General features: G+C 46.7%; 1 protein-coding gene across 18 annotated transcripts in view; it reads left to right on the top strand.

The window, feature by feature from the left end:
* DAZAP1 (DAZ associated protein 1) overlaps positions 1–13019 on the top strand; it is a 519254-nt gene extending 506235 nt beyond the window's left edge. For 9 of the 18 annotated variants that reach the window (XM_078669928.1, XM_078669926.1, XM_078669927.1 and 6 more), the window contains one exon: positions 11993–12583. In XM_078669928.1, the coding sequence (XP_078526054.1) occupies positions 11993–12165 (173 nt within the window). In that variant the 3' untranslated portion in view covers positions 12166–12583. Of the gene's footprint in view, positions 1–11992 lie in introns of all 18 variants that reach the window. The other 9 variants (XM_078669912.1, XM_078669924.1, XM_078669923.1 and 6 more) reach the window with 5 other exon arrangements.
* Positions 13020–13553: the final 534 nt, after the last annotated feature.

Here is a 13553-nt window from a genome sequence, read left to right as displayed (position 1 = left end):
CATGCTCCATTGTTTCAACCGTTCTTCCGCACCCTCTGCACCATAGTACGTCGGACGTACGGCGCCAGCCTGGCAGATCTTTTAAAAATTGCCAGTCACCGAGTCTGATGGCCAAAAAACTAAGTTTTATTTATTTATATTATTTATTTATTATAACATTTATAAAGCGCGAACGAAGGCCCTTGGGCATCTTGGCGCTGAGTTACTGCAGTGTTCAACCAAGAGGAAAGCTAGAGGTTCATTGATTAAAAAGCCAGGTCTTAAGCTGCTTACGAAAAGACCAAAGAGAGGTACTCGTTTTGATTGAAAGTGGCAGAGTATTCCAGAGCTTTGGTGCAGCTACAAGGAATCTTCTGTCTCCCCATGAGACCGATTTGGTACGTGGTACCACCAGGTCATGTGAGCTAGCTGAACGTAGCATTCTGGAGGGACGGTAGGGAGTGAGGTTTTGGGTGAAGAATGCAGGTCCAACATTATGTAGAGCCTTATATACCAAGCAGAGAGACTTGAATTTGATTCTCATTCGTACAGGTAACCAGTGGAGCTGTTTTATGATGGGTGACACCGATTGGTATTTGGGGATGCGCCCTAGAAGCCTAGCGGCAGCATTTTGAATAACCTGCATTTTCTGTAGCACTCTCTCTTAGGCACACAAAAACAGGGCGTTACAATAGTCTAAAGTAGACAAAACCAGGGAGCTCACCAATGTTTTGCCAGCAGTCTCCGGTAGAAAAGGTAGAATTTTTTTAATGAGCCGTAATTTATGGAAGGCTGACGAGGATATTTGATTTGCGTGTGGTAGAAAGGTCAGGCGGTTATCAAACATGACTCCCAGGTTCCTCACCTTACAAATTGGATCAGGGGGCTGGCCCATAGATGACGGCCACCATAGGGATGACCACGCCGGGGATAAGTTGCCGAAAATGACAACTTCCGATTTATCGGAGTTCAATTTCAAGCAATTTGAGGCCATCCAACTCCCAATTGCCGACATGCCTTGATTGAAATTGCTGGCAATTTTAGGCCCATCATTCTTGACGGCAAGGACCAACTGGGTGTCATCTGCGTAGGATGTGAGGCTCATCCCATGTGCCCGGATGACTTGGGCAAGGTCCGACACATAAATGTTAAATAGTGTCGGACTCAGGGATGAGCCTTGAGGAACTCCGCATGGCAGTGACAAGGGGGATGATTTAAAAGATCCAACAGTCACGACTTGGGACCTGTTTGCAAGAAAAGAGGCGAGCAGTTTCTTGGCATTACATCGAACGCCCAAGCTTTCGACACGGTCGAAAAGAGAATACAGAGAATACGTACATGACAGATAGGATGCGGGAGCTTTACGCCCGTACGAGTTCATAATAGCCCAGGCGTGTCTACGTTTGGCAAGGAGATTTTTATCAGTAATGAGAGAACTCATTCTAACACTTTTCTTAATAGTGCTTTTAAATACTGACACGCTGGGGTTGAGGTCCCATAGGTCGCCCGCAGAGAGTTCTAGAATGGAGTCTTTAAAAAGGCGACCATACGAGCCCCCTGGGTTTTTCTCAATGATGTCCAGCCAAACTAGTGACTCCAGTGAGCCTACATCTGCTTGTCTCAGTTTATGGCAAAAATTTAAAAACGTGCCAGTGCTAGAGACTTCATAGTTTAGTAAGCCAAGTTCTAGCCTAATCTGAGCGGCAGAGGCACTTTTGGGCAAGCGGAGGACCTTTTTATAGATTTTAGTGACATGTTGGTTTAAAATCTTATTTAGTTTACCCTTAAAGGTTTCAATGCCGTATGCCAGTGTCGGGCCAATTTTTGCTCTCATTACCTCAAGTAAATGTGTTAGGCTTGGGCCGGCCAATTTTTTTGAGAGCTTTGAGAGGGTCACCTGAAGGGTCACAGCTTTAACTAATATCTCCTTACGTTGTTTAGCAAGGTTGCCCCTTGAGTCGAGGTTAACCCCTAAGTATTTATAAGTGCTTCCTACTGCAATACTCATGTTGTTGTAAATCCATCCTCCCCCTGCTTTTCTTTTTTTACCGAAGTTTTACCGAAGGTAACCACTTGTGTTTTCTTTAGGTTAACCTCTAGTTGATTTGCAGTAGTATGATTGTATAATTTTGCTAGAAGCCTTTGTAACCCCACTCGTGAGACTAAAAAGCACTAGATCGTCTGCGTAGAGCAGGTTGCTTATGGGAGCTCCACCCATCTTTGGTGGGTGACTGTTGGTTTCTTCCAAGGCTGTCGGCAAATCAGCTATAAACAGATTAAAGAGAAGCGGGGCCAGCACACAACCCTGCTTGACACCCCTGGTTGTCATGATTTTCCGGGAGAGATGTGTGCCGGACCCCAGCTTCACCTGAACCCATGTATCAGAGTGTAACTGGATGATTGCCTCCAGGACTTTTTGTGGGATTCCCCATTTCTTTAACTTTTCCCATAGTGCTGCCCTGGGGACTCGGTCGAAGACTGCTTTAAAATCAACGAAACAACAAAAAAACGCCCTGGATGTAGCGCAACCTTTATCGACGATTATTGCCAATGTTAATAAGTTGGTCATGGTCCCGGATTTGGCAGTGAAGCCTGTTTGAGTCATTGGGATCAGATTATTCACGTCCACCCATGCTCTCAACTCACTCAGGAGAATGCCGGCGTAGTGCTTGGCCTCAATGTCCAAGAGAGCTATTAGTCTGTAGTTATTTGGGGACGAGTGGGAGCCTGATTTATAAATTGGGTGGATTATTGCCCCACGCCAGGAGTCTGGTATAATTGAGGTTCTGAGAGAGTAGTTAAAAAGGTTGGTTAGATGACCCGACCAAAATGGTACATTTGATTTAAATACATTCTGTGGAAGGCCATTGGGGCCCGGGGCTCCGTCCGATCTTGCTTTCAACAATGCTGTAGTGACTCTTTCTTGGGAGATCTGGAGGACATCGGTGCATGAGTCCCAGCAACCGGTGGACCTACTCCAGCTGTTGCTAGAACCTGTTTGCTTCAGCCTGAGAGCACATGTGTCTATAAGCGCTGTTCCTTCTGGGGACTTAAAGTGCCCTGCCAGAAAAGTAAACCAACTGGCTTCTTGAATGTTAGCTGACCCAAATCTGCAGTTGCTGGAGTTTTGACGATTAATTAAGGCCCAGAATTTTCTTGTTGCGCATGTTATGTCCTGTGTAGGATCTTTAGTTGGGCCAATCTGGATCGTATGGCCACCTCCCAGGGTGATGCAAGCGCCTCCAGCCACTCCTCATCACTCAATCCCCTAGGTCCTCCACTCAATTGGCTCACACTTTCTCCAAGATGTCAGGGGAATTGTTTAGTATTTTTCTATAGGTTTTTCTATCATCCGGGGGAGGACACCAGGAAATCGGTACCCTTTGGAATGGCCAGTTGTAGAGCATGCCGTATCTGAATATAGCGGAGGGTTTCGGACAATACTAACTCGTAGTCCCTTTGAAGGTCGACAAAGTGCCTGACCTTCCCATTCAATTCAATTCAAAGATAGCTTTATTCGATTTTACAGTAAAAATAGTTTGCAGACACTTGTACCGTATTCATATTGGTAGGCATCTATAATGTTTGGCTGTTCAGCCCGAGGGTCCGACAATCTCGGAGGAGACCATATTTCTATTGATAAGTAATTGAGCGCAATGGGGAGCAGCTGGGGGTGGGGGGTAATCTTTGCATATACTCTCAGAACCACCTGAAAGAAGTCTTGTTTAGCTACACTGATGATTAAGACATGTGTCGGTATCACTCTGATATGCCGTATCATAGAAACCTATTCATCCAACTAACATATTTCCCCCCCCCCCCGACTACATGCATCGTGGGCTTAAACTGCCCCCCCCCCCCCCCCAACTTGCAGAGCGTCTTTGTACCCCATCCCTCACCTCCTAGTGTCAGGGAGCCTGTCTCAACCAGCCAACCACCCTTCGCGCCCGCCCCCAACTGTACCTGTAATAACATTTTACCACTAACATTTAAATTGGGGTCCAGTAGGATTGTAGGCACTCCCATTAGTTCTTCACTATGTCGACCACTACGTGTTTTGAAGCACAGTAGCCAGGTTTATCCATTTCTGAAAGTGTTGTGACATATGCAAATAATGAGACCTTGTGGAGTCCAACCTTCGCACTTCCATCCAAGACATTGTCCAACATCACATGAAGAACCCCGACACCAGAGTTCCCGACGTGTTTCAACTGATACTGATGAAAGTCTTACGGCGGCCAGGAGTCTGGGGATCCCTCGACAGCAGAAGCCACCTCCCCTCTCTGTTGCAGTTCCTGGTATCGCTTCTACTTGTTTCTTCTCTGTTGGTGTGCATTGGACCTTTTATTCCCAGGTTGTCACGAGCCATCCAGCCATTCCCAAGTTTCCTCAGGGGAGTCAAAGAACCACGACCTTCCCTCTGCTAGCACATGGAGTCTGGCCAGAAACAGCATTGTGTATTTTAGTTCTTCTTCACGGAGTACCCTCTTAACCTCAAAAGGAGTGATATAGCTTTTGGACCTTGATTGTAAATCCCAGGAAAAAGGGGACAGTGGCATTGTCATAATTTAATGGGTGGGGGGAGCGGGGGAGACTGTCAATCTTGTTTTCCAGAGCGGACCGGCCTCCTTAAAACACCTACATTATGTCTTGTAGCGTGAGGGCCCCCTCCTCAGCCACCCCTTTTTGCCCCAGATCACCTCCCCCCTCCATCGGGATATCTGCCTTAGGCTGTGCAAATTTGTTTTTTGATTTATGTGCCACTTTGGACCACTTATGACCCGACAACGCGTTTGATCAGATCTTGGCAGTCTCCAATAATAGGTGTTTTAGGCCCCCGTGCACTATTACTGACTTTGTGGTCCTTCTAGGGCCTCTGTCTTAGGAGAAGTTGGTCTAACCTCAACGTTGGTGTGCACATGTGAAAGCTAGGCCAAGCGATCCGCAAACAGGCATCCTTATATGGTTTATTTGGCTTGGCGTCTGTCTCCATGTTTATTGTATAGCCGAGAGAAAGAATGTCTTCCCTCTACTAGATGTCAAAGTTCCAGGCTAGTGTGTTGTTGTAGAACCTCATACGGAAGGGAAAGGGCCAGGGGAGATTCCCTTCCGTCTCACCATCCCAGAGAATAATACCTCTCCAGTCTCTACCATCTGGGGCCTAACCTCCCTTCCCCCTGTGAGTGGTCTGCCAGCTGGCTCCAGTTTCCCACACGCGCCGCCAGGGTCAGCAGCCCTGTCCTGCTGCTGTCTCCGGCTCGGCAGTCGGCGGCGTCCACTGCTGGTGTCTGTGCGGCTCACTTTTCAATTAACAGCCGGGTTCACCTGCTCTCTTCTGCACATAGGCTGCTGCCCCCAGTCTCGCAGGGCTGGGCTGCTGTGTCGCTTCTTCCTCTGCCACAGTTGGGATCCTAAGTCTGGAGCCCCTGTCAACTGCTGCTGCTGCAGTCACCTCGGTGCTACAGCATCCTGGGTAGCCTCCTGCAGTTCCGGTCGAGCACCCAGGGGATCGCCGTAGTGCCCACCTCTTCACGCCAGGCCGTGCTTCCACCGTCACAGGTAATCTCTCAGAGGTGGACCGGCGCGGGAGTCGGGAATGCTGACAAACTGCTCAGTTCGGCACAGGGGCTCCCCAGCACTCCCTTATTGTGTCATGCAGATGATGAAGTGTATATGGGGTTTTACTATGGGTGTCCACCAGAGCTCGTTCTTAGTGCGCCCATCTTGATCGTCTGCAGGCCATGCCGAGCCTTATTCTTAAGGGCTAGACCTCGAGAGGAATAGGAGAGGTCACTGGATTCTTTAGAATACCAGTAAGAGCAGGATATGGACTGGTGTGAGGAACTGAGCGATGCTAGCGAACTGGACACGTCTCCAGATACTGGCATGCTTTCTCCCACTACCGTGGCTATAGAGGAGAAAGCTACATCTGCAGTAGTGGTGCAGAGGTCGGCTGAGGTCATCAACCTTACGTTGCCCTCGGTGGCCTTAAGGTGCTGCAACCAGGAGTTGTTTCCTCTGAACCCCTACTCCCGTTCAACAAAGCCCTCGTCTTCCTACTCTAAAACCTGGTCCATACACAGCAAAGGGGCTCCTGTGAATAGGATGACTGTCCACCGCCCTTCTTGGGACCCAAATTTCCTCACCCAACACCCTACCCCAGAGAGCTTGGTGATCCAAGCCTCCACTTTCCATGGCTCGATCCGTGCTGCTCCCCCAGACAGGGTTTCAAAGAGGTTGCACAGCTTGGGAAAGAAAATGTTTTCTTCCACCAGCCTTACATTGCAGTGTGTTATTACAGTATGCTTATTGGGCCTTTATTACCACACGCTGTGGGAAACGTTTGCACAAGTGCTACTACAAGTCCCAGAGGCCGGACCATTCTCCCTCAAGTTGTTGCAGGATGGAGAGACACAGTAAAGTTCACTCTACGCTATGGCTTGGGCACAACCAACTCGCTGGGCAGAGTGGTTTCATAGACGGTGGTCCTCAGACCCAGGCCTGGCTGAAAACATCTGGCTATCCAGGGGATGTCCAGGCTTCCCTTATGGACATGACCTTCAACGGCAATAGTCTCTTCAGAGACCAGGTAAACTCAGCGCTTAAGTGCTTCAAGGATTAGTGGGCTACGGCCAAGTCATTGGGCTTCTCAGCTGCCCGGTGTCTTCAGTCTGCTTTTTGCTCATTTCATGACCACGGAAGGGGGCTTTCAGGCGTGCCAACCCTATCCATTGCTGCGCATGCTTCCCAGCCTCTGCGTTGATGAGGCGTCAACCTCATGGGTCGGGTAGCTTGCTGTCTGCTCAAGATACTATCACTGGCATGGATCTGGTCCTCCAGAAGTGACTTTGGAGAACCCTACTATATCTTCCTGCTGCTGGTCATACTTGAGTGTTAACAGGTTTGGTTCGAAGTGTATGTCAGTGAATACACATCAACATCTGAGTCAACAAAACCCAGACAGACATCAAGGAATGCTTAGGCTTCACTGGATAAAAGAAAGCTGTGTGTCTGAAAGGAGCAAAACCAGAAATGTTAACAAGAGGATCAGACCTCAATATGGTTCTCTCTTAACAGCCGTCATATATCAGTCCTCCCACCCTCAGTCACATCACAAAAAGTAAGACATCTGGAAGCCCTATTTAATAATGACCCTTCATTCTCATCCTAAATCAATACCTTGGTAAAAGGGGGGAAAACCTCAAACTGTCATTAGGAAGTCTACCACGCCCGGAACCAGTGCATTGAGTTGATTTAGACCCTAGTTTATACTAGACTCAAATAAAACAGAGGACTGCCAAACTTTCAAAATAAAATCAGAAGGCCAGACTTGTGCTTAATCATTCAGTAATGTGACAATGCACCTCTCACCACAGATATACGTCTCCTTGTATCTGAGGTCACTGCACTTTAAACCAATAGGTCACCCCTAGGTAGGCTCTTCAGTCCTGAGGGCAGGGTGCTTGGTTACAGGTGTGAGGGTGCCCCTGCCTGGGCAGGACACCCCTACACACCCCAGAGTAAATTCTCCAGGCTTTGTAAGAGTGGTCAGCCATTTTAAAATGTATACTTTAATCATTCTTTACGAGATGTCTGACTATATAATGGATGCACCAAACCTGGTCCTGTTTGGTATCAAACATGTTGGAAACATAACCCCCAAACAGATTCCGATGTTGGCAGAATAATCCCATGTACTGGGAGGCCCTTTAGAGGAATCATCTTTACTCCCAGTTACAGCCTTTCAGGGTCTGCCAGCAAGCTAGTTCTGTCCCGACCACGGACACTGTTCTGTAGTCCTGCTGCTGAGCTGAGCTCGAGAAGGGTGGGGGATAGAACAATAGGTTTCCTATCACAAGAAGGTGTGACCACCTCCCAGACAGGACTTGGTGTATTGGGTGAGGTGAGGGAGCTTTACAGCGCGACCAGACTGCTTTGAAGAGCACATATGGTGTCCTTCCTGCATACACCAGTTTGAGTCAGTTCAGGAACTCTTGGTTCCAGCTCTGGTGCAAAACTGGACAAAGGATAGGGGAGTATCCTCTGCTCTGTTCAGGCACTCCTCTGATAGGGATCCCTGAGACGTTCCAACTCTTTTCTTGGTTATTTATGGGCTCCCCGTGGGTGGGTCCTTAGATTCGTTGTGGAGGAAGAATCTCCTAAGAAACCAAGACACTGTTTGACCGTTTGAACACTTAGACTTTGCCTGAAACATAGATTGCCTCAAGGATGACTCCTTCTGCTCCTGGCCTCGCTGTTTTGCAAGTATACTGCCTAGTCTGTGCTTAGCTCATGTTCTCCAGAAGACCTATGGGCATCAAGAACATCCAATGTAATCTCCTGTGGAATCAAGGAGTCAGTCCCCTGCATCTGCAGGCACCGCAAGAAAGCTGACCAGTCTGTTGCTCCTCGTCCTACGGACTTGAAGGCTCAGCAACAGAGGTGGTGTTTTTGTTGCTCTGCAGAGGCCTGACCTGTCTTCCCTGCAATTTGGTGAACAGTATCTCTTGTCTGAGCCGCTGGGACCAAACCCCTGTGCACCACATTGACCTCCCGTTGCCAAGTCTTGTTTGCTTTGCACTCCAGAGATCCTCTGGCTACAAGAAGCTTCAGTTTCCAGCACCCCATCCCTTGAACCGAAATGTCCTTCCTGTATTTACTGCATTGTGGGCCTTCATCTTGGGTGAGCTGCCTGAGATCCTCTTACGACGTCTGTGCCTTTGGCCTGTGGGTCCACTCAAGGGTTGTTTTCTGCTTTGGTGGGCTCCCCTGCTTGCTTGCAGCCTGCTTGGACTCTCCTGCACTTGTTGTGTCCCTTGGACCTTGCTTATCCCAATAATTGCATCTTGCCTTCCACACCAGGTGCACCTACCAAAGGTTGTTGGTGCTCCCACAGGACACCAACCCCCTAGACACTGACATCTGAGGTGGGACAGCTCATGTATAGCTCCTGCTCTTCCACAGCGTCACCTGGTCTCCACAGTTGCAGCAACAAGGTCTTTGTGAACTCTTCTGAACTTCCCGACAAGGATGAGCATTGTGTCTCTGTGCCTCCTGGTCACCTTCGAGTGGCATAGACTCTGTCCCCTATGCTTGCATGTTTTCCTCTTCAAGAATCCACACTTGGATTCCGCCAGACTTCTTCACAGACTACTCCAGAGGCCTTATTTCGCTAAGTCTTCCATTGTCTACGGGAGGTTCCAACATCACTTCACTCCTATGCACCTGACTTCCCTCGTGTAGGTAACCTTGTTCCTGGGGCATCCACGGTTGGGGGGGGCTCACCAACATTCCGTTCTCCAAAAGGTTTCTTCAGGGTCCTCTTGAAAAGGTCGTTTTTCTTAAACTACAACTGCGACTTCTCCATTGACTTCTATTGAACAGGCGTATGTGTTTTCACTCTACACACAGCCTCCATGGGGTTCCTGGGTACTTAACTTGGGTGGTTCCTGGTTCTCCCAGTTCTTCTAAGTCATTTGGTCCAAGTCCTGTTCTCCTTTGCAGTTTGCATTTGCAGTGTACATTTTGTGTTACCTACCTGATTTCTTGCTTGTGTTTTCATGTGTAATATTGATCTCTCCGCCTAAAAGATATACCAATGTTATAGTGATTGTGTTATGTAATAAATACTTATTTTTCATAAGTGTGGTTCTTTTTCATCTGTTCTACACTGTCGATGAAATGTGGTAAAGCAAGCTGCTTAATACTCCTTCAATATAAGCCTGTAGTCTGCTCTCCACAGCTACCACTTAGAGAGCTTTTAAGGTTATCGAAGACCACTAACCTCACGTAAGGGTTGCCTGGATTGGTGCAAGGTGCATCTCTCCTTAGAGTGTGCATCATATACTAAACCAGTTTCCTCCATTACTAACCTTTATAGAGTGTGCTTTCACTGTTGGGTTCATGGTGCTGGAATGTTACATGCAATAAGAAAAGCCTTGGAGAAAATCTGTATATGCAAGGCTTTTTAGGCATGGGGGGCACTGTTAATGGCAGCTGATTTCAGGACATGAAGGCATGGGTATAAAAACTGTAACCACACTCCTGTACATTTCTTTTGCCTAGGGCCAATCAGTAGATTGGCTGAGGATTGCAGTGATCTTTTTGGAAGGTGAGACAAGCATTTACGTAGATAAACTGTAGGGGCATGGTGCAAAGTCCCCTGAAGGAGATTTTCTCTTAATTGGAAGCCTCTGTGAGGACAACTAGAAAGGATGTGCTTAACTGACTCTACTGGCACCAGTGTCCAAGTGTGCTGCCTGATTTTGCTGGACCTGGTGGCTATGCAAATGGTAAAAAAATGGAGCCCCAGTTAAAGAAAGTTGTCGTAGTTCAGGTGGGGGCTTGAAATAGCTGTGAAAGCTATTTTTTTTACCATCATTAAGAAAAGTCCTTGCCTCATTTCGTGCATGCAGAGTACACAAATGGAGAGTAACCAAATTCATGGGAGAGTTTGATGGTTCAATCTCTTTGGAGCAGTCGGATTCCAACCTGAAATCTGATTTCCATTTACCACAAAATCTTTGGTTTTATTTGAATTTAGCTTGGAGCTAGTACCCAACCATCCAGTCTCAGGTTTGCCTTGTACTGCGGAAGAGCACAGACCATGACAGATCTTCTCTCAGGCTAGCAATAACCTGGCATAATCTGCATACATGAAACATTTCACAGCTTTGGAGAAGTTGAAAGTTATTAGAGGCTCAAAAGAGGTTAAGTTGTGGGAGAGGTAACCCTACAATATATAGGAACATGCCACGCCAAGAAGGGGAAAGAAAAACCGGTTGTCACTGGCCAGGGAGAAATTATTTGAGCTTCAACAGTGAGAGGATTTACTAGTGTCTTGGTACTTGCATGGACTGTCTCAGCACAGAGAAGATGCAGGATGGAGTAGGACCTTATTATTATTATTATTATTAAAGGCTTTTATAGCGCGTTCTGCAAGGAACACATCTGAAAAGAAAAAAATGACATTTGTTGCGTTCGAATGGGCAGTTTCTGCTCACTCAACTAGGTGTTTACAGTTTCAAATATCAAATAGCAGTATTTCAAGACCCAGAGTTGCCGGAAATATCTGTGTACCTTTTTAAAGAAAATCTAGTGGAATACCCACACCCTTTGGTGTCAGAGAGCCTTTGCTTTTCTGACCAAAGAATGAATCTGAACATGGCCAAGTGGCAGTGGTGTACATTTCAGCGTAAATTTAATTTGCCTGTGCTTGTGCAGCAAACAGCACCTACATAGAGGCACTAAAGCCCTTTGCAACTTGAGATTCGCTTGAACATTTCCACATGTCTGTATTGAATTTTTAACACTTCTTTACTGTGAGCCTTAGATTACCCTAAAAAGCTCCATGCCTCTCTACTTCAACCTCTACTGTTGCTTTGGAGGCCTCTACGTTGCCCTTGACGTCTCCATACCTCTGTATTTAAGCCCCTTTCTCCGATGTATGGCTCTGGCCAGAGCTCCGTACTGAATCTACTGATTTACCCAAAGATTGCACTGAACATCTTCCTGTTCCTCTGTACTGAAGCCCCTTGCTCTTCTATGTGGCCGAGGTATGGCTTTGGGCAAAGCTCTGTACCGAAGCTACTGCTTGACCCATTGATGGCACTGAACACCGCTGTACTTCTGTGCTGAAGCCCCCTTGCTCTTCTATGTGGTCGAAGTATGGCTCTGGACAAAGCTGCTGTTCTTTACCGCTTGACCCTTAGTCACTCTTGACAACTCCATATCTCTGGACTGAAGCCCCTTCCTCTTTTGTAAATGGCCAAGGTATGGCCCTGGCCCAAGATATATACTGAAGCTCTTGCTCTTTATTGCTTGACCCATGAATGGCTCTGAGCTAACATAAAAGGTCTGTACTGAAGCTCTTGCTCTACTCATAATCTCTTTTGACCTAAATATATTTAGGGCACTGTATGCAATACTGTGGCTCATTTTAATGACCTATTTACTTCTGCACTGTTAGTGCATTGTTTGGTCTGATTTTAACACACCTTTCTGTTTCCTACAGCAGGTTATGGACAAGACATGAGTGCTTTTGGACAGGGTTTTGCCGATCCCAGCCAGCAAGCCCTCTCTTACACGACAGGACCCTTGGCACCAGGCGGCCCACAAGCTGGAGGAAGTGGCTTTGGGCGAGGACAGAACCATAATGTCCAGGGCTTCCACCCCTACAGACGCTGAGGAGAGCTGCACATCAGGGACTTCCGTGCACTGCCGCGGAGCCGGGGATTCACACCTGAGAACTCGTGACAATCACATACTTGATGCGACAATATTGCGTTCAGAACACTTGGGGGAGGGTGGGAATCTGGATTTCAAGGAAAAGCTGTGGAGGTTTGGAGCGCAGTTTATGGATTCTTGATTTCTCTAACCTATCAGCACAAATAAAGAGAACATACTGCTTCCAGGCACCAGGGTGAAACATGTCAGCAGCTTTAACTACATTTCAGGTTTCCAAGCCCTTTTCTTTTTTTCTTTTTTGAAAAAAAATTAATGAGCCTTTGTTTTACCATAAAATTGTAAACTTTTATGTTTAAAGATAAACAAAAATATATATACAGTTACAGATTGAGATTTTTAAAGAGAATTTTCTACTATGTATGCTGGCTTATTTTTTAATTTAAAACAGGGTTTCTGTTGGCACTGGCGGAGCAAGGGTAAGGTTTTAACCCCTTGTTTCCAAATGTTTTTTGGGGGGGGTGGGAGGGAGGGAGGCTGGATTGTTGGCGGGGGTGGGTGGTGAGGAGGGGCATGAAAAGTCCAGAAACTCTGGGATATAGAGAGAGAGAAACTACAGTGTAGTTTTTTGCTTTTGTTTCTTGGCACTAGACTTGATGGCAGTCAAGGTGTTAGAAGTTACTGGCGGAGCATGACGTTTCCTTGTGCTTCCAGCCTATTTTGAATCCAGTGTATGGACTCTGCACAAGATTCAGGGAGGCCTGTTCAAATGAAGTTTCCCCCAGGTAGCTGTGCATTCTGCACAGGAACAGTGTATCCCCCTTGTTTGATTAAATAAAAGTACACTTGGAGTACAAGCCTGAGTATGCGCCCTCTTATTTTGTTCTGGTCCAGAATAAGATTTATTTACTGTACTCCTATAGTAATTTTCCCAGGGAATCATACATTCGGAGATGGGATTACACGTTGTACAGCATGAACAAAATGTGTTCCTCTATCATGGGATCTTTGCTAATACTTCGGAAAGACTGAATATCTTCACCTGTGCTTTTCCAGAATCTTTGGTTTTTTTTAGCAATGAGTAATCTCTCTACAGTGGTTTCCAAAAACATACATACACATAAAAGCACGTGTAAATGAAACCTTTAAAATCAATCCCATAAGTAAATAAGCTTAGAAATGCACAGAACAACATTTCTTACTTGCACTATTTTAAAGGAGGAAAACTGTTTTAATAGTCGTACAAACTCCTAATGTTAGGATTGCACTCTTGGTTAAAAAGTGGCAAATCAATTCCACAGCCTCCGAATTGACCACACTATTAGTTGCCCGGATTAGGATCCCTATAGACTGAGCCCTTCGTTTTTCTTTTTCCTCGATTATGTATTGCT

The sequence above is a fragment of the Lissotriton helveticus genome, chromosome 12 (genome assembly GCF_964261635.1).
Source record: "Lissotriton helveticus chromosome 12, aLisHel1.1, whole genome shotgun sequence".
NCBI classification, from domain to species: Eukaryota; Metazoa; Chordata; class Amphibia; order Caudata; family Salamandridae; genus Lissotriton; species Lissotriton helveticus.
This window is presented reverse-complemented; position numbering and strand designations above follow the sequence as displayed.